The sequence below is a fragment of the Dendropsophus ebraccatus genome, chromosome 13 (genome assembly GCF_027789765.1).
Source record: "Dendropsophus ebraccatus isolate aDenEbr1 chromosome 13, aDenEbr1.pat, whole genome shotgun sequence".
Lineage (NCBI taxonomy): Eukaryota > Metazoa > Chordata > Amphibia > Anura > Hylidae > Dendropsophus > Dendropsophus ebraccatus.
This window is the reverse complement of record NC_091466.1, coordinates 13,145,073-13,163,874: the sequence shown is the minus strand read 5'-3', so window position 1 is coordinate 13,163,874 and position 18,802 is coordinate 13,145,073. Positions and strand designations below refer to the sequence as shown.

At 41.2% G+C, this 18,802-nt stretch overlaps 1 protein-coding gene across 1 annotated transcript; it reads left to right on the top strand.

Annotated features, from left to right (window-relative positions):
• Nucleotides 1–1,344: 1,344 nt before the first annotated feature.
• LOC138770430 (fibrinogen-like protein 1) lies at nucleotides 1,345–17,059 on the top strand. Its single transcript, XM_069949533.1, has 8 exons — nucleotides 1,345–1,461; nucleotides 2,150–2,216; nucleotides 12,013–12,091; nucleotides 14,014–14,092; nucleotides 14,578–14,691; nucleotides 15,471–15,591; nucleotides 16,493–16,678; nucleotides 16,767–17,059. Exons 1-8 carry the CDS (start codon nucleotides 1,345–1,347, stop codon nucleotides 17,057–17,059), a joined length of 1,056 nt encoding a protein of 351 aa, XP_069805634.1.
• The last annotated feature ends 1,743 nt before the right edge of the window (nucleotides 17,060–18,802 follow it).

Genomic DNA, 18,802 nt, shown 5'->3' with positions numbered 1-18,802 from the left:
TCTCTTGCCCTCTAACAGCAGCCATCCCTGTCAGTGTGCTGCAGCTGCCGCGGGTGAGAGCGTGGCAGGGGGTATGGCAGAGGGATGGTCAGGTGCCGTGGGTGAGCGCCCGGGGGGGGTGTTTATGGGGGTACTGGTGAAGGGGGGACAGTAAGGGGGGAACAGTGCTCTGTGGCTGCCGCTGGTGAGAGCGGGGATGGTGTCGCAGGTGACAGCGGGGTCAGTGTTGCTGGTGAGTTTGTTGGGCGGGGGAGGGCGGTTGCTAGCCGGGGGTTGAGAGCAGGGGTGGGGGTCGGGTAGCTTCCCAGGGTGAGGGAGGGGCGGTCTGACTGCCAGGGGTGAGTGTTGGGGGGGGGGCGGGCGGAAGGATTTACTGTCAGTGGGGAACAGTGCTCTGGGGCTGGGGAGACATGGTGCGGGTGAAGGGGGTGGCTACTGTTAGAGAGGGAGACAGTGACAGCTGCACTGCTCACTGTCTCCCTCTCTAACAGCAGCCCCCCCCCCGTCAGTGTCCTCACTTCTGTGAGCTGGGTTTGAAACAATTACTCCGCCCATTGAAGAGATGGAGGAGATGTGATGCCGTCTCGGAGGGTGTGCGGGCCAGGAGCAGGGAGTGGAGACGGGTTGGACTGAGAGCTAATGATATATACAGTATGTGTTTGGTGGGGGTGGGTGCACCTAGCTAACAGCAAAACTGTGCAGAATCCTGTTTTGCTAACTCTTAAGCAAAAGGTTCAGATACGTATTTAAAGAAGGCGACCAATAAAGATACAACGCAATTTTATTAAACAAATGATTAAAAAGATCTATAAAAAGGATTATATAGAGATGGTATATCAGAAATACAATAACCAGGTGTTTCTTAGTATGAGATTGCGTACACTTTTGCATAGATATGAATACAAAGGTTAAGTACTTACAATATCACTAGTGCATAGTCACATCATCTGTCCTAGTATCAGCCACACGCAAAGCTGTAAGTGGCCAAAACCAAACATCAGCCGCAAATCGGCGCAGGACAAAGAACAAATCACTACCAGGATCATATCGATACTTCATCTGTCATAGAACTTCAACTGGGGAGAGGCTTCCAGCGATCTGACAGAGACCAAGTCCTGGGCCTACACTATGGAAGCGTCCTGGGCCTACACTATGGAAGCGTCCTGGGCCTACACTATGGAAGCGTCCTGGGCCTACACTATGGAAGCCTCCTGGGCCTACACTATGGAAGCGTCCTGGGCCTACACTATGGAAGCGTCCTGGGCCTACACTATGGAAGCCTCCTGGGCCTACACTATGGAAGCGTCCTGGGCCTACACTATGGAAGCGTCCTGGGCCTACACTATGGAAGCCTCCTGGGCCTACACTATGGAAGCGTCCTGGGCCTACACTATGGAAGCGTCCTTACCACAGGTCCAAACCTCTCTACCAGATGGCTGCAGCTCTCAGGTTTTATACACAGTTAGAATCAATAACTTCATACACTTTAGTGCTGCACTAAGTTTAGAATACACAGATCTCTGTCCTGTTTGTTTGTATTACCTCATGTTAAAGAATAGAATGGCCAGTTCTAATCCTTAAGAGGACAATACTCACACAATGGGACAATGCACAGATTAATCCTAAAGCCATGATATGAGGTTTTCTTGTTTAGATGATACTATGCGCTATACTATTTTCTGTTGAATCACTGGGACTGGTCAAATGTTCTGTTGGTTCGGCAAACTATCTCCATTGAATCAGTAAAAGCCTTCTTCAAACTTGTTGGATGACCTAGAAGTCTCATGTATACAGTCATCTGGGTCATCCATCAGTGAAGGACCTTTAAAGATGTGAAATGGAGAATGACACATAAAATGGCCGCCAATATGCTTTAAATAGCCACCATTTATACCTAGCATTACACTCCACCCTTGGCTATTTGAAGTCATACAATCATCACATTAAAAATATTTTTTCACCCAAAATATTATGATTATTACATCACACACTTCACCATCTACCTCTCTTACATTGGTCTGTTGCTACAAACAGAAACTGGTCCCAGCTGGGCTTAAAAACAAAAAGAATGATAGAAAAATCAAATGTCCAGTAACACAAAATACAATGTCCATTCTGGTGAGAATCTTCTTTCTTCTGTTCTTCTTAGACCCTAACCTCTGGTGCAGGGAAGCAAAGGGATTATTGTGCCCTCGCCACAAGGGTCTATTGTCCAGGTAAAGTCGCTACTTCCTTGGTTGGCCAAAGAACAGACCCTCAGTAGGCATCTGTCCCCGCCCTTTACACGTTTGAAAGTCTGTCTCATTGCTCCCCTCCCCCTATGTATCTCTGGTAATGGGTCAGGGGGTTGCAGGTATGGCTGGAGGTGCAGACTGTAGAGCCCCTTTGGCAGTGCTGGGCCAGGTACATTGTCTTCCTGCCCTCATGCATCATCTTGGCACCTTTGAAGACACTGTAGATCTCGAGTTGTCAGCTCTTCAGGCTCTCTGCACTTGCTGAATAAGGAGGTTGTTAAAGACAGACTTAACTTGGTGTCCAAATAGGAATGAATCAATGAATTGCAGATGGCAAGCATGTTGGAGCTGTGTAACACAAACATGGCAGCTCTGATCTTAGTCACACAAGGGAACTCTGTATACAGTCCTGTACATTTTCATGGTGGTCGCTCTTCACCAGTCCTTCATCCAATGGATAAACCAAAAATAAAAATCTAAAAGTCTTTCTTAGAAACAAAAAACAAATCAAATCTCTGCCCAGGAAAGTGTTTCTGTTGATAGCAAGGACATGTAACAATGGCTATCTACCTAATCCCATTACCCACATGTTTATCGTCAAACAACATTCTTAAATTTCAAGCATACAAACTAAACATACAGTATATGGCTTCAGTCTATTATTTCCATCTATTGGGTGAATAAACAAATCAAGAGTATACACACATATCCTTCAATATGCATCCCATGTAAAGCAAACCCATCATCCTATATTGGAGATACATATATATATATATATATATATATATATATATATATATATATATATATATATACACATACATAGCTATATCCAATGCAGGCATCTTCTCAGTAATGGTTACCTATACATATTTGCATTTACCCAACACAATTTACCCACCCGTCAATAACACCAATCCACCAATACCCTTATTGTTTTGTTTGTAAACAATCTGGAACCTTCTGAACTTATTCAATTTACTACCTCATTATTGATTAACCCCTAGACGACCCTGGACGTAGGGTTACGTCATGGAAGTCTGTCCCCAGACGACCCATGACGTAACCTTACGTCATGGGTGGTATTCCCGCTATGAAGCGCGCTCCGGAGCGGAGCACGCTTCATAGGAGGTGGGGGCCGGCTGCAGTGAGCAGCCGGGACCTCACCGGTAATGACACGCTGCAGCGATCGCGCTGCCGCGTGTCATTAACCCCTTAAACGCCGCGATCGCGGCGCGACCGCAGCGTTTAATTGTAAGTGACAGGGGGAGTCCCCTGTCACTTACCGATCGGGACCCCCGCAGTGTGACTGCGGGGGTCCCGATCGTTGAAACGGACTGCTGGAGGTCTCTTACCTGCCTCCATGCGGTCCGATCGGCGATCTGCTACACTGAGCCTGCACAGGCAGGCTCAATGAGCAGAGCGCCGATAACACTGATCAATGCTATGCCTATGGCATAGCAATCATCAGTGTATAAATCAAACTAATGTATGTACAAGTCCCCCAAAGGGACTTCAAAAGTGTAAAAAAAAAAAGTTCAAATCACTATTACACTACCCCAAAGCCCCTCCCCCAATAAAAGTCTAAATCACCCCCCTTTCCCATTATATAAATAAAACATATAAAAATAAATAAATAGATAAACATATAATATACCGTAGCGTGCGTAATTGTCCGATCTATTAAAATATAACAAGCGTCATTGCGAACGGTGAACGGCGTACACGAAAAGAGGGGAAAAAGTGCGCAGATTACCGATTTTATGTTACATTATATATTAAAAAAAATCAATAAAAAGTGATCAAAACGTCCGATCTTCACAAATATGGTATTAATAAAAACTAGAGATCATGGCGGAAAAAATGACACCCCATACAGCCCCGTAGGTGAAAAAATAAAACCGTTATAAGCGTCACAATAGGCCCATTTTATTAATATTTAATTGCCAAAAAAAAGGATTTCATAAAAAAATATAAATATAACATTAGAGAATCTGTGTAACCTGCATGTGGTTGTGTTCGGACTGACCTATAGAGTAATAGTGTCATGTCGCTGTTACCATATAGTGCATTACGTAGACACAGGAACCCCCCAAACGTTACCATATTGCATTCTTTCTTACGATTTCACCTATTTATATCTTCATAAATAATATATTTGGAATTCCATCATACATGTTATGGTAAAGTGAATGACGCCATTACACAGTACAACTATTCCTGTAAAAAACAAGCACTTACATGGCCCTGTAGATAGAAAACTGAGAGTGCTGGAGCTCTTAGAAGGGGAGGAGGGAAAAACGAAAACACTAAGATCAAAATTTGCGCGGTCCACTGGGTCATTTTGGGCCTGGTCCTCAAAGGGTTAATATTTTTCCCAAAACAAATTTTAATCTTATATTTTCAGCATTCAGATACCCCACTTATATATCACCAAGTAGGTATCTGAAGACAATTCAGTTTACTCAATCCTATTTTTTTTTTTCTCTTAGGTTTTCAAGTGACAATGAGGAGCAAAGGGCTGGTATATCCAAACATAAGGGGCTGTCACTCTCCCTTTCATGTCTCACCTTTCTCCTCCCACCCACCTAGGTCATTTATCACCACCCCCATAGTCCAGGTCTTTGTATTGTTATACTTCAGGTCAGTCGTCTGTAATGCCCCTATTCCACGAGTCGTTTGGAGGAGCAAACGAGCGCTATTAGCGCTCGTTTGCTCCTCGTTCCCCGCTCGCTGCCGCCGCTATTCAGCGCGGCGTCAGCGAGCGGGTGAGTGCGGGAGGGGCGGCGGGGAGCTGCTGGGGGGGGCTGCCCGGGGGATCGCTGATCGTCCGGGCAGCCCATAGGATATAGCAGCATCTGCTGCCGATGCTCCTATTCAACGGAGCGACGGCAGCAGATCGCTGCTATATCAGTCGCTTGTTTTTCAACGGCTGATCGTTGCACTCTATTCCACGGGACGAATATCGTTCGTAGCGGCCGATATCGGCCGAATACGAACGATATTGCTCCTCTAAATGACCCGTGGAATAGGGGCTCAAGATGGGACCATAAAGTCAATTAACTGCCTCTCTAAAGGTGTCACAGGACAGGCAGCATATATAACAATACAGACATTCACAAGCATAAAATACACACATGGGCCCATCCATCCACAGCATTCTTACAAAAATGGTAAAAATAAAACATGGAGCTCCATTCAAAAAAATTAAAAACAAACAAAAAAATCATCAATGTATAAAAAAAAATGTGGTTAACCAAATAAAAAAAAATGATCTACTAATTTTATAGTGAAAACATTTTCAGATAAAAAAAACTTTTCATTAGGGCAAAAACTTAAAATCTAATAAGGTGCAATCAATATCTTTTACCACGTGGCTTTTTCTTATACTATACCCCAATTTAAATGGATCCATTACAACCCCTGTTATACCATATACTATAGGTATATTGCACTACTTCTTCAATGACCTGTAGAGAAAACACAGATATATTATTTACATCATAAGATAAATAATCCTATGAAGTCGCCATTTACCATCAGATTATCTGACTGGTCCATAAGAAGAAACTCTAGAAATGGATAGATTACCACACTTCCCTATGTTTACACAGAGATTAAGGGCCCTATTCCACCGGACGATTATCGTTCAGATTATCGTTAAATCGTTCGAATCTAAACGATAATCGTTCGGTTGAAATGCAGTAACGATTAACGACCGAACGAAAAATCGTTGATCGCTTTATAAGACCTGGACCTATTTTTATCGTTGCTCGTTCGCGAAACGTTCGCAAATCGTTCGCATTGAATAAGACATCGTTCGGTCGTTCGCAATAGATACGAACGCAATAGCGAAGAAATACGGAAGAAGAAACTATCGCAATTACGATCATAAGTAACGATTATCGTTCCATGGAAATGAGTGAACGTTTTCAGGTCTTTCGCAATAGCGGTCCTTTGAGATCGTTAATCGTTAACGATTATGCTAACGATAATCGTCCGGTGGAATAGGGCCCTAAGTCTATTGCTCTCAAAGACAAAACAGCCATAAACTTTCCTTCAAGTGACAAACACAGAGTCTCGAACTATTCTTTCCAGAGAAGTCACTACAGCAGCAGAGATACATATTGTCAGCTATCAATTACTATGGCACGAAATATCACATGAGCGCCAGAACATTAGGCTCCACCAACTCCATGCTAAGCAATACATCAGCTTCAGAGGCTGAACAAAGACTGTGACAAGCTGCTTCTCACTCTGCTCTCCTAGATACAGAAAGAATACCTTTTTCTGCAGTGCAAATACACATGCAACGTCATATACAGGCCATTACAACACAAATATACAAGCCTCCATTTGTGGCTGGAAGTTACACTTTTTACTGTCACACTGTTACCTTTTACACATTCGTTGTTCCAATACTTGCACAACAATAACCTCTTACCTGCCAATAACACCCAACCTCTACTCATACTCTTTGCCAACACATTACTACATCACCAGGTTGCATCAAACACTTAACTCACGAGTTACTTCAAACCTATAATCCAGCACACTGCGACCGCTCATTGGCCGAAACCTTCTAAGGAGGCTGCTCCCACCTTAGACTCTCCACACATTCACTCACCAAACCTTTGTCCTCATACAGATACATGTTGTACGCAATGTCACACTATATACTAATAATCAGACACAGTTCTCTAACGTCTGACAATTATCTTAATGGTAAACCTTCCACGTATCCTGTTCACAGCGCCATTTACGTTTTGCTAACTCTTAAGCAAAAGGTTCAGATACGTATTTAAAGAAGGCGACCAATAAAGATACAACGCAATTTTATTAAACAAATGATTAAAAAGATCTATAAAAAGGATTATATACAGATGGTATATCAGAAATACAATAACCAGGTGTTTCTTAGTATGAGATTGCGTACACTTTTGCATAGATATGAATACAAAGGTTAAGTACTTACAATATCACTAGTGCATAGTCACATCATCTGTCCTAGTATCAGCCACACGCAAAGCTGCAAGTGGCCAAAACCAAACATCAGCCGCAAATCGGCGCAAGACAAAGAAGAAATCACTACCAGGAACATAACGATACTTCATCTGTCATAGAACTTCAACTGGGGAGAGGCTTCCAGCGATCTGACAGAGACCAAGTCCTGGGCCTACACTATGGAAGCGTCCTGGGCCTACACTATGGAAGCGTCCTGGGCCTACACTATGGAAGCGTCCTGGGCCTACACTATGGAAGCGTCCTGGGCCTACACTATGGAAGCGTCCTGGGCCTACACTATGGAAGCCTCCTGGGCCTACACTATGGAAGCCTCCTGGGCCTACACTATGGAAGCATCCTGGGCCTACACTATGGAAGCGTCCTGGGCCTACACTATGGAAGCGTCCTGGGCCTACACTATGGAAGCCTCCTGGGCCTACACTATGGAAGCGTCCTGGGCCTACACTATGGAAGCGCCCTGGGCCTACACTATGGAAGCCTCCTGGGCCTACACTATGGAAGCGTCCTGGGCCTACACTATGGAAGCCTCCTGGGCCTACACTATGGAAGCGTCCTGGGCCTACACTATGGAAGCGTCCTGGGCCTACACTATGGAAGCGTCCTGGGCCTACACTATGGAAGCGTCCTGGGCCTACACTATGGAAGCGTCCTTACCTCAGGTCCAAACCTCTCTACCAGATGGCTGCAGCTCTCAGGTTTTATACACAGTTAGAATCAATAACTTCATACACTTTAGTGCTGCACTAAGTTTAGAATACACAGATCTCTGTCCTGTTTGTTTGTATTACCTCATGTTAAAAAAATAGAATGGCCAGTTCTAATCCTTAAGAGGACAATACTCACACAATGGGACAATGCACAGATTAATCCTAAAGCAATGATATGAGGTTTTCTTGTTTAGATGATACTATGCCCTATACTATTTCCCGTTGAATCACTGGGACTGGTCAAATGTTCTGTTGGTTCGGCAAACTATCTCCATTGAATCAGTAAAAGCCTTCTTCAAACTTGTTGGATGACCTAGAAGTCTCATGTATACAGTCATCTGGGTCATCCATCAGTGAAGGACCTTTAAAGATGTGAAATGGAGAATGACACATAAAATGGCCGCCAATATGCTTTAAATAGCCACCATTTATACCTAGCATTACAAATCCATAATACATTGATATAAGAAAGATGGAAAGCTAGGGGTGGGCAACCTATTGATGCAAAAATAATTTTGGGGGGGAATACCCCTTTAACCCCTAGACGACCCTGGACGTACATGTACGTCCAGGGCCACCTCCATGTGTTCAGAGCGGGGCCTCGCAGCCGCCACACTCTGAACCGCCGCGGTCCCAGGTGCCGCTCGTAGCCTGCGGCTATTAGCGGGCCCGGTCCGATCGCCATGCCCGCTAATAAAGTAATTTGATGCAGTTGTCAAAGTTGACGGCTGCATCCGATTACTTGATGCAGCCGTTCCTTGGTGTCTAGTGGGGAGCGTTCCGAACATCTGTTACCTCCGGGGCTCAGCGCCGTAAAGCAATCAATGTGCCGATCTCATTGATCTATGCTGCATATCTATGCAGCATAGATCTGTATGAGAGATCAGTGCACTTATACTAGAAGTCCTCCAGGGGGAATAACCCTAACCCCAGGGGGGCTTCTAGTATAAGTGTAAAAGTAAAAAAAAAAGTGTCATTAATAATAAAAGCCCCCTCCCCTAATAAAAGTTTGAATCCCCCCCTTTCCCCATGTTATAAATATAAATAATTAAACAAACATGTTTGGCCGCGTGCGTAATTGCCCGAACTATTAATTAATCACATTCCCGATCTCGCATGGTTACCGGCGTAAGCGCAAAAAAATCCCAAAGTGCAAAATTGTGGTTTTTTTTGTTGCATCGAATCCAGAAAAATTTTAATAAAAGCGATCAAAAAGTTGCATATGCGCAATCAAGGTACCAATAGAAAGAACACATCATGGTGCAAAAAATTACACCTCACACAGCCCCATAGACCAAAGGATAAAAGCGCTATAAACCTGGGAATAAAGGAACATGTATTTGTTAACAATGGTTTGAATTTTTTACAGGCCATCAGATACAATAAAAGTTATACATGTTACATATCATTGTAATCGTAATGGCTTGAGGAACATACAGTATATAACAAGTCAGTTTTACCCCAGGGCAAATGGCGTAAAAACGGAAAAAAGCCCAAATAAAAGAAATGAGGTTTTTTTTCAATTTCACCACACATTGAATTTTTTTCTGGTTTCGCAATGTACTTTATGAAAAAAATCAGCCTGTCATTGCAAAGTACAATTAGTGGCGCAAAAAATAAGGGCTCATGTGGGTTTGTAGGTAAAAAAATGCAAGTGCTATGGCCTTTTAAGCACAAGGAGGAAAAAATGAAAACACAAAAATTTAAATTGGCCCGGTCCTCTAAGGGTTAAGAGTCACAATTGTAATCCCACCTATTTGCAAACAAAAAAACTTTTACTGTTAATAACAATAGTAAAACAGTAGAAAAGCTATGTAAACCTGCATATCGCTGTATTCAGACTGACCTATAGAAGAAAAATAAAATGTCAGTTTTACACAGAACCCCTCAAAATTTGCAGAATTGCATTATTTATCACAATTTCACCCCATAAATGATATTTTGGGGGTTAAGTAATTAATTTTTTGGTAGATTGAAAGGTGCCCTTACAAAGAACACCTGTTCCTGAAAAAAACAAGCCCTCACATGGCCCTGTAGCTGAAAAAATTAAAAAATAATAAAAGAGTTATAGCTCTTAGAAGGTGAGGAGGAAAAAACTAATACGAAAAACGGAAAATTGGCGCGGTCCTAAAGGCTATTTTAGGCTGTTTCCCTAAGGGGTCAAAGTGTCATTTTCTAATTGTTGACACTGCAGCAACAGCATATGTTAAAAAAAATTGCTACTCTGTAATAGTCCCACTATCGTAGCTTCTATAGATTGGCTGAGATCCGTTTGTATTCGATTTGGAAATTTTTACAAATCCGACCCTAAATTTGCAAACCTCACGAAACAAATTTTCAGCTGTTTCACTCCTCTCTATTTACCACTATCTGGGTATGATGCAATGAATTTTTACTATCTGACTTATCCCAGGTGTATATATGTGGTGATGTAGTGTCAGTATAGGGTCTCCTTTTACACAATTTCTATTATGATATTGTAAAACACTTTATAATCATGCAATAAAGGATATTTTTATGGAAATTTATACCCATAGTTGTATTGTGGTTCTACTACTGTATGTAGTAGTGGGTTTACCATTGGTTTAGTTGGTTCTGTGACATTGGTTCGGTACATACTGTATGGTGAAGAATGATTGAATATTTTACAGAGCTTTTGTGTATAATGGTTACAGCCTGTCCTGTACGGGCATCCAAAAGCCCGAAAAGTTTAAATTCAAATTTGGCATGAGTTTACATCAGGTAACTGGGAAGGATTTCAGGTTTTCATTAACATATATAGACTGTTTTTCTCTGTTATCGGCCATTATCACAAATGCTTTGTCTACTTTAAGTTTGAAGGACATGGTGAAATTTTGGACCATAATCTGGCAGAGGTAGACGAAAAGGTCAAAAGGTCAAATAATGTCCGCCTCTTGATAATGACGGCTGTAAATAAGGATCATTATTTATTGCCGTCATTATCAAAATCCAGTTTGACATGAGTGCAATATAAACAGATTAGACCTGAAGTGAGCAAAACATAGTGACCTGAGATGCTGTTACAGTAGTTCAGGTCATCAGATCACAGGATTTTGGCCATCGTATTAGCACAAAATGGGCTGTATTATACCGTGTGTAAAATCTAATACGAGCCCCCCCCCATTCTGATCCAATGTTGATGGTGCATATTATGGTCTCCTGGCATGTTTATAGCCAAGGAGAACCGAACCTCCAAATTGAGAGAGTAAATCTCCACTTATCCAGCAGTAGAGATAATGGAACATCGGGAATTTTTAAGTCTGGTTGAACTCAAACCTTCTCGAACCTTCGTCATTTGATTCCTGATTCCTTCCCGTTCTGTGGTGGAAGGTGGAGACAGCCCTAGTACCGCCTAGAAAACAGGGATACAGCCTAGGTAATAGTCTGTATCCCTGTTTTCCAGGCGGTACCCAGGCTGTCTCCACCTTCCCCACGGAACAGGAAGGCAGTGGGAGTCAAATACCGATGGTTCACGTTCATACGAACCTAAACCTTGGCCCTGTTCGATCGTCTCTAGTCGTGATACAACTGAGGTCAGCAAAATGAAGCCCCGTGTGGGACATTTATCAAGAGCTTTGTGCCTATTTTTAGGTGAAAGTTTTTTTACATCCATTTTTTGTCTAAACTCTGTTTATAAACCAGTATTCGATGGACAAATACTTTTTAGATCCCCACCTTTGACGTTTAGGGTAAATTCACTGGTTAAACAGTGGTCTAACCTCATGTATGAGTTTCGGAATTCCATAACTTTATGGAGATAGTTGCGGACATGTGTGGACATCCCTATGTTCATTTACTGCTGTTCTTTACAAAGATCCATGTTTCACAACTTTGATATCTATCTACCAGACATCATATGTATCATTTGCATAAGTCATATACATTGGAACACAGGAACATTCTAGCTGCACGTGCTATACTGCACATAGTGGTTTTTCCAGTTTCCTGGGTGTAATGGATGGGATGAGGTTTGTCCATCGCTTTGGAATCATTTGGAAGTTCAGAATCTTTCTTTTGTTCTTTAGAGTTTGTGGCTCCAGACGGATACACAACCAGACGGGGAGATATTTTTGGTATTCGGGAAGTTACAAGCCCAGAAGAAAGGTGTGGAGGTTACTGAGCTCTAGTTGTGGGAACTGGTTACATAGTCATAGTAAATATAACGGCAAACCTAATAAATACATAAATTAGCCAGACTGATTTCTAAGTTAAAAAATACTCCTTATGGCTGGGTTCACACACAGTATATTTCAGGCAGTATTTGGTCCTCATGTCAGGTCCTCATAGCAACCAAAACCAGGAGTGGATTAAAAACACAGAAAGGCTCTGTCCACATAATGTTGAAATTGAGTGGATGGCCGTCATATAACAGTAAATAACGGCCATTATTTCAATATAACAGCCATTGTTTTAAGATAACAGCAACTATTTGCCATTAAATGACGGCCATCCACTCAATTACAACATTATGTGAACAGAGACTTTCTGTGTTTTACATCCACTCCTGGTTTTGGTTGCTATGAGGACCTGACATGAGGACCAAATACTGCCTGAAATATACTGTGTGTGAACCCAGCCTTAAGGTAGATAGATTTTTATATTTTAAGTATTATCACTATAATATAATATTCCTTTAACAAAAAAGAACAAAAACAAAAAGACTTAAAGAACTTTAAAAACAACAGAGCTGGTCATGTAGGGAGCGATCTGAGAGGACATATGCTCATACTAGGCTGAGGTTTTGCCATTGCACTTTATTGGCCATTTTTTATCATTACAAAAATCGTCCATTTTTTTTCTAAAACAAAGTTCTCTAAGTATTTGTTTGGGATTTTGATATTTTATTTGATATTTTAGGGTATGTTCACACAACTTTTTTAAGGCCACATTTTAGTTTAAAAAAAATAAAATCATAGGGGGAGATTTATCAAACTGGTGTAAAGTAGAATTTGCCCAGTTGCCCCTAGCAACCAATCAGATTTCACTGGGCCAATTCTACTTTACACCATTCTGATAAATCTACCCCATTGCGTGAACATACCCATATGGCGATTTATATATTATATAAGGCTATGTTCATACCTAGTAATACCATCCGTCATTTGGTCAGTATTTTTTCAATCAAAACCAGGAATGAATTGAAAACATAGAAAGGTCATGACCACACATGTGACAGCCGTCTTACGTTTGTTAGGACGTTATTTGACCACAAAATGGCAGACGTCCAAAAAAACGGTCATCAAATGGTCAAAAAAGGTGCTGTTTGGTTGTGGCTTAAGTCTGCGTCCGTTTGATGGCCGTCTTAAATGGCTGTTTTAATTTTTTTTATAAACTTTCTCTATTTGAGATGAAAATGATAAATATGTTCTTTATTATTTCCTTTTCTTGAAATATTTGTGAAAAAATAAAAAAATAATGAAATATTAAGTGAAACAACTTAAATATTATTAATAGATCTGATATTCATGTAAATTTAAATTTGATTACTTTATTATTTGACTTTATTTTCATAAATATTTTCAAGTTTACGATCTATCTAAATATATATATTAATGTATAATTATAGAACTTATTTACAATATATATATATATATGTTATAGAAGCAAGAAAAAGAAAAACTTTGGAAAAATAGAAGAAACCTGAAAGTCCTGATAATGTCCTGATAATATCAAAGTATTCAGAGATCCCACAGAAACTGGAATGTTAATGGAGGTAATTGTAGCCACAGAGTGATAAGGAGCGGTTTCTGTCCTCTGATTGGCTGGTTTTTGCCTCCACCCTGATACCAAGGACTATAAGAAGGGATGAGAGGAATGGGTGGTAGAGTGTCCTCAGCTCTAGGTGAGTTACTACAGCAGGGAGATTCTGCTTCCCAGCATGCTCCAGTCTCATTGTATAGGAAATTCAGGTTAAATTGTTTCCATCTGTGTTTTATTCTATATATATTAGTATAATCCTTACTGTTGCTTTTTCTAATATTATTGTGTATCTAGGAATATAACTCGATCATTTCTTATATTCCTAGGTATAGAACCATGGCAGCCCTGAAGCTATTCCCATGTCTCCTATTATTAACCCTTTCCTACCCCCAGACTGCATCCCAGGTGAGCACATTGCTTCATACAGAAGGGACTTGTCCATATGTCCATGTGTCTTCATCTCTTCACCATTGACATACACCACACAGAATACAGAATGACATTTGGCTATCCAGATTTATTCTATTCTGTGATTCCACTTGCTATGCCTCTCCTGCTTTATTCTTTTTTTATTTTATACATTTATATTTCACTTTTTCCTTGACATTATATATGTACACAAGCACAGCACATATTATATTATCTCTATAGTTGGTGTATACAGTATATACTATTCATTACTCACCTCTACCCCTCCAGCACTACCACTCCCATGCCTCTCGCTATACTGGTATTGCGTCTGTTTAATCACATGACTGATGCAGCCAATCACTGGCATGGGGTTAAATTCAAAGCTATAAATATTTTATGAGTTCTCTGCATTGCAGTTTCTTAGTTATATAAGGTTGATAAAACGCATATAATAATCTTTACCACCATTGTTATTACAGGATCAGTCTGACGTGGCTCAAGGTTATGACTGCTCGCATATATGGGAGAGAGATGACGCGTCTACCAGTGGAACATACCGGATAAAACCACAAGGATCCGACACCTCTTTTCTGGTAAGACAGCGGAAAGAAGCCATGTGTTATTAAAGTATGGGACCTAGTGGAAGAGAATCGGGTGATTTATGCTGCAGGAGTAAATCCCGAAAGCCTGAGAAAGTTCAGCGTACCCCGACCACACACAATCATTGGCTACAGTATGTTAATACATCATTTTTTACAGGGAAAAAAAAATGCCTTTTTTGTAAATTTAAAAATATAACAACGGTTATTAATGACTGCCATAAATAATGATCATGATAACTTTTTATGGCCGTTAATTAAAAAAAAAAAAAATAGCTGTTATTTTAACTTATTACATGGACATGCTAAAAGTTTTGATCAGTCAATGCTGTAAACCATCTCCATCCGGCGGCAACACTAACTTATAATGGAGCCAACATGGACAGAGACAGGGAATAAAATGCCCTACCGGAGGCTTTTATCCACTCATTATCAGTGAGACCCCCAACTGATCAAAAAATTTTGACAAGTTTTTTTTTAATGCCTTTAATCCCCATTTGGAGCCCCTTTTAAGTATAGCTTGAATGGATGACGGTACATCTCAGTATTTGCATTGGTGCCTGTCTCCTAGGACTCTCTTCAATAATTCTCCTATTTCAGAGAAGTAGAGACAGCACTCTCTGATTTCTTTGGGAACCAATGTTTTATTCTATGGGGTAACAGTAGTATGGCGACACTAAACATATATAGCTTTGTTTTACAGCTTTTGATACAGACAGAATTACAGTAAGAAAATAAGATTTACAAGTACAATATTTATGCTTTAATTTAAGGTGTACTGTAAGATGTCTGAACTTGGTGGCTGGACTTCCATACAAAGACACGATGGATCAGATGGGTTAAACTTTGACGAAAAATGGGACAACTATAAAAATGGATTTGGCGAACTTGAAGGTAAATATGACAGAAGAAGGAGAATTAGTCACCATCTGAGCACTCATACAGGAGTTGTATTTTGGCTACATACTGGGATGGTAATGCGTCTTAGGAGTGAGATCCTATAAGATCTTTAACTGAAGACTTGTCAAAAGTTAATTTATTTGACACAAACCTTTTAATAAATTTTTGTTATTTAGACAGGAATTTCAAATAAAGTATTTAAAGGAGAAGCCCTGGCAGGTCAATTTTTTGTTAAATTGGTGGACAGGGGGAGGCTGAAAAATTATGTGCTCTCACTCCCCGGCTCAGGTGCTGATACCGCTTACCGAAGCTCCAGTCCCCCAAGGTCCCCGGCCGCTTTATGGATAGGACGCAAGTTGTGATGTGTCAGGTCTACTAAGCCATTCAGCAACCATAACAGTGTCCCGGTGGACTGGAGCTTCGGTACGCGGCATCAGCACTGGAGCCGGGGAGGTGAGAGCACGTTATTTCTTTCAGCCTCCTCCTCCCCGTCACTTATTAAAAAAAAAAAAAATCACCCTGTCTGGATTTCTCTATTAACTCCCTAGAAGAGCCTTATATGTAGTTGCAATTTTTTATGAAACTCTGCTTGGGAATTACAAAATTTAGGTATAACTATGGCCATTAAATTGAAATAGAATTTTTTTTTCAAGTTGAGTCTGTTTTTCCATCAGTCACTGGGTTATGGGGAATAGCTGCCGTTCTCTGCACGTTCCCTAGGGATGAGCTATGTGGGAGAATGCTGAGGGACTTGGCCCTTTTGTTCTTATGATACATAAGGGATACATATAATATGGTCTCTGATGACACCAACTTGAGGCACCCCTTAACTGCATATTACTGTACTGTCTCCAGTTTGTATCGTCTATATAATCGACTCATTTTGCTATTAAAGGTGAACATTGGATTGGACTGGAATACATGTATCTCCTGACAAACCAGCCAGACAGATCTGCCAAACTGCACATCAGCCTCGGGGACTTTAGCGGCAATGAATCCTATGCTGAATACAATCCCTTTAGTGTTGGAAATGAAGACCTCCACTATAAGTTATCGGCAGGGAAATATTCCGGTACAGCAGGTGAGAGGATGGAGAATATGAAAAATTCTAACTAAAATTTATCGAGGAAAATTGTAAAGGAAATAATATATTATATATTTTATTATAGGCGATGCCTTCCTTGGAAATGGAGCAGAAAACCAGCATGGCAGCTACTTTGGCACTAGGGATCATCCCACCGACAACTGTAATCAGAAATGTAAAATTGACGACATGAGGTTCCCCAGCTGCGGTGATATATTCCATTCGGGCTGGTGGTATAACGCCTGCGGATCAGCAAACCTGAATGGTGTTTGGCGCAGTCCTTCAGATTATTTAGCCTTTGCCACCTCTGTGTCATGGCCGACGTGGAAAATCAGAGAGTCGTTGAAATTCAGTGAAATGTATCTGATTCATCATTAGGGGGATTCTACTACAGGCCCATTTCTGGGTGTAATGTGTAGTTATATTATTATTTTAAATAAATCTTTTAATATCTTGTAATTTACTTAGTGTTTGTCTGAGTGTAATAAAGGAAACTGAAATGTATGAGAGCAATGCGTGTCTTTCTTTCAAAGTAGAAACTTTAGGCAGCGTACATCTTTACTGGACCCCACTGGTCTTGAATTTGGGCCACCATATGCCCGGGGCGTTGAAATGTAAACCACTTTCTCCAGGCTAATTCTCTCTTGACCAAGTATTTTTTTTTTGAGGTTATATAATATTTTGGGCTGCTGACCATAGACCTGTCTCATCCCCATTAACATCGACCATTCACTAGTAAATGGGGATTAAGGGAATGTGTCACCCATCCTGAATTTCTATTTAAGGGGGATTTAGAGATATGCTTTGTACATGGAACATAGGAAACAGTAGGCTGGAGCTATTTAATAGATTTCATAGTCATAGTGTAGGAATAGTTATATTTATGGTTATTCAAAAATTAATTTTGGGTATGAAAAATTTTATACATAAATGTTTGATTAAGAGTGTATTGGACTGTGAACCAGCGAAATGCCTGCCAGATGGGAAACTCAGAGCCCTCTCTATGGGCACATGTACAATCACTCACTAACAGGGATTCCAGGACAGCTGTCCCAGATAACTCAGCGAGCAAGTGATCCTTTCAGGTGTATATGCATTTGTATGTACACCTGTATTGTGCTGGACCTTAGGGCCATATTACATGGCCCAATATTTCGGATAGGTGAGTGTTGATCTGCTAGATTGGTGTTTGCTTAGCTGAACCTATTACTTGGCTTGATAATTATGCAGTGAGGGATTATTATTATTATTATTTATTTATAAAGCGCCCTCAATTACAGAACACTATACAAGTGATAGGGGTAACAGACAGGAACAATACAAGATTAAAACCCATTACATAAAGGCAAATGGCAGACTGGTACAAGGGGGAACAGGACCCTGCCCAGAAGGGCTTACAATCTATAAATGTGTTCATATTGTTAACGATTAGAGATGAGCGAACCTCGTGCATGCTGGAGTTTATCCGAACCCGAACTTTCGGCATTTGATTAGCGGATTTGAACTTGGATAAAGCCCTAAGGCTATGTGGAAAACATGGATATAGTCATTGGCTGTATCCATGTTTTCCAGACAACCTTACAGCTTTATCCAAGTTCAGCAGCCACCGCTAATCAAATGCCGAACGATCGGGTTCGGTTGGACTCGAACCCGAACTCGGTTTGCTCATCTCTATTAACAATGTCTGTGCGGTCCTTCCCATAAGTGTAAAATAAACGTTATACATATCTGTCCTTGCCTCTTTTTGCAGTGCTACGCATGCCTCAACATCCCCACAGCTTTAAAGGAGTAGTGCGGCAGTAAAGATTTATTCACAGAATAACAAACATTACAAAGTTATACAACTTTGTAATGTATGTTATGTCTGTGAATGGCCCCCTTCCCCGTGTCCCACCACCCCCCACCCGTGTACATTACCTGTCACGTGCTGACCCCCGTCTCCGATCTTCAGTCAGTGACGTCTTCTTCGGCCGGCCGGCGAACAGCTCCGACTGATCCGAATGCCGGACGCCCTCTGCAGCGTCATTAGCCAATCAGCCGCGATTGGCTGAGCACAGTTATGCTCAGCCAATCGCAGCTGAGCATCGGATGACGCTGCAGAGGGTGGCCGGCATTCGGAAC

Bases quoted from the DNA above. Each gene is read 5' to 3' on its own strand.
- LOC138770430 (XM_069949533.1), top strand. From the start codon at position 1,345: ATGGAAGCCTCCTGGGCCTACACTATGGAAGCGTCCTGGGCCTACACT. The intron at 2,217-12,012 runs GTAAAGTCGCTA...TTTGTTCTTTAG, and splicing joins CACAAGGGTCTATTGTCCAG to AGTTTGTGGCTCCAGACGGA. The intron at 15,592-16,492 runs GTAAATATGACA...TTGCTATTAAAG, and splicing joins TGGATTTGGCGAACTTGAAG to GTGAACATTGGATTGGACTG.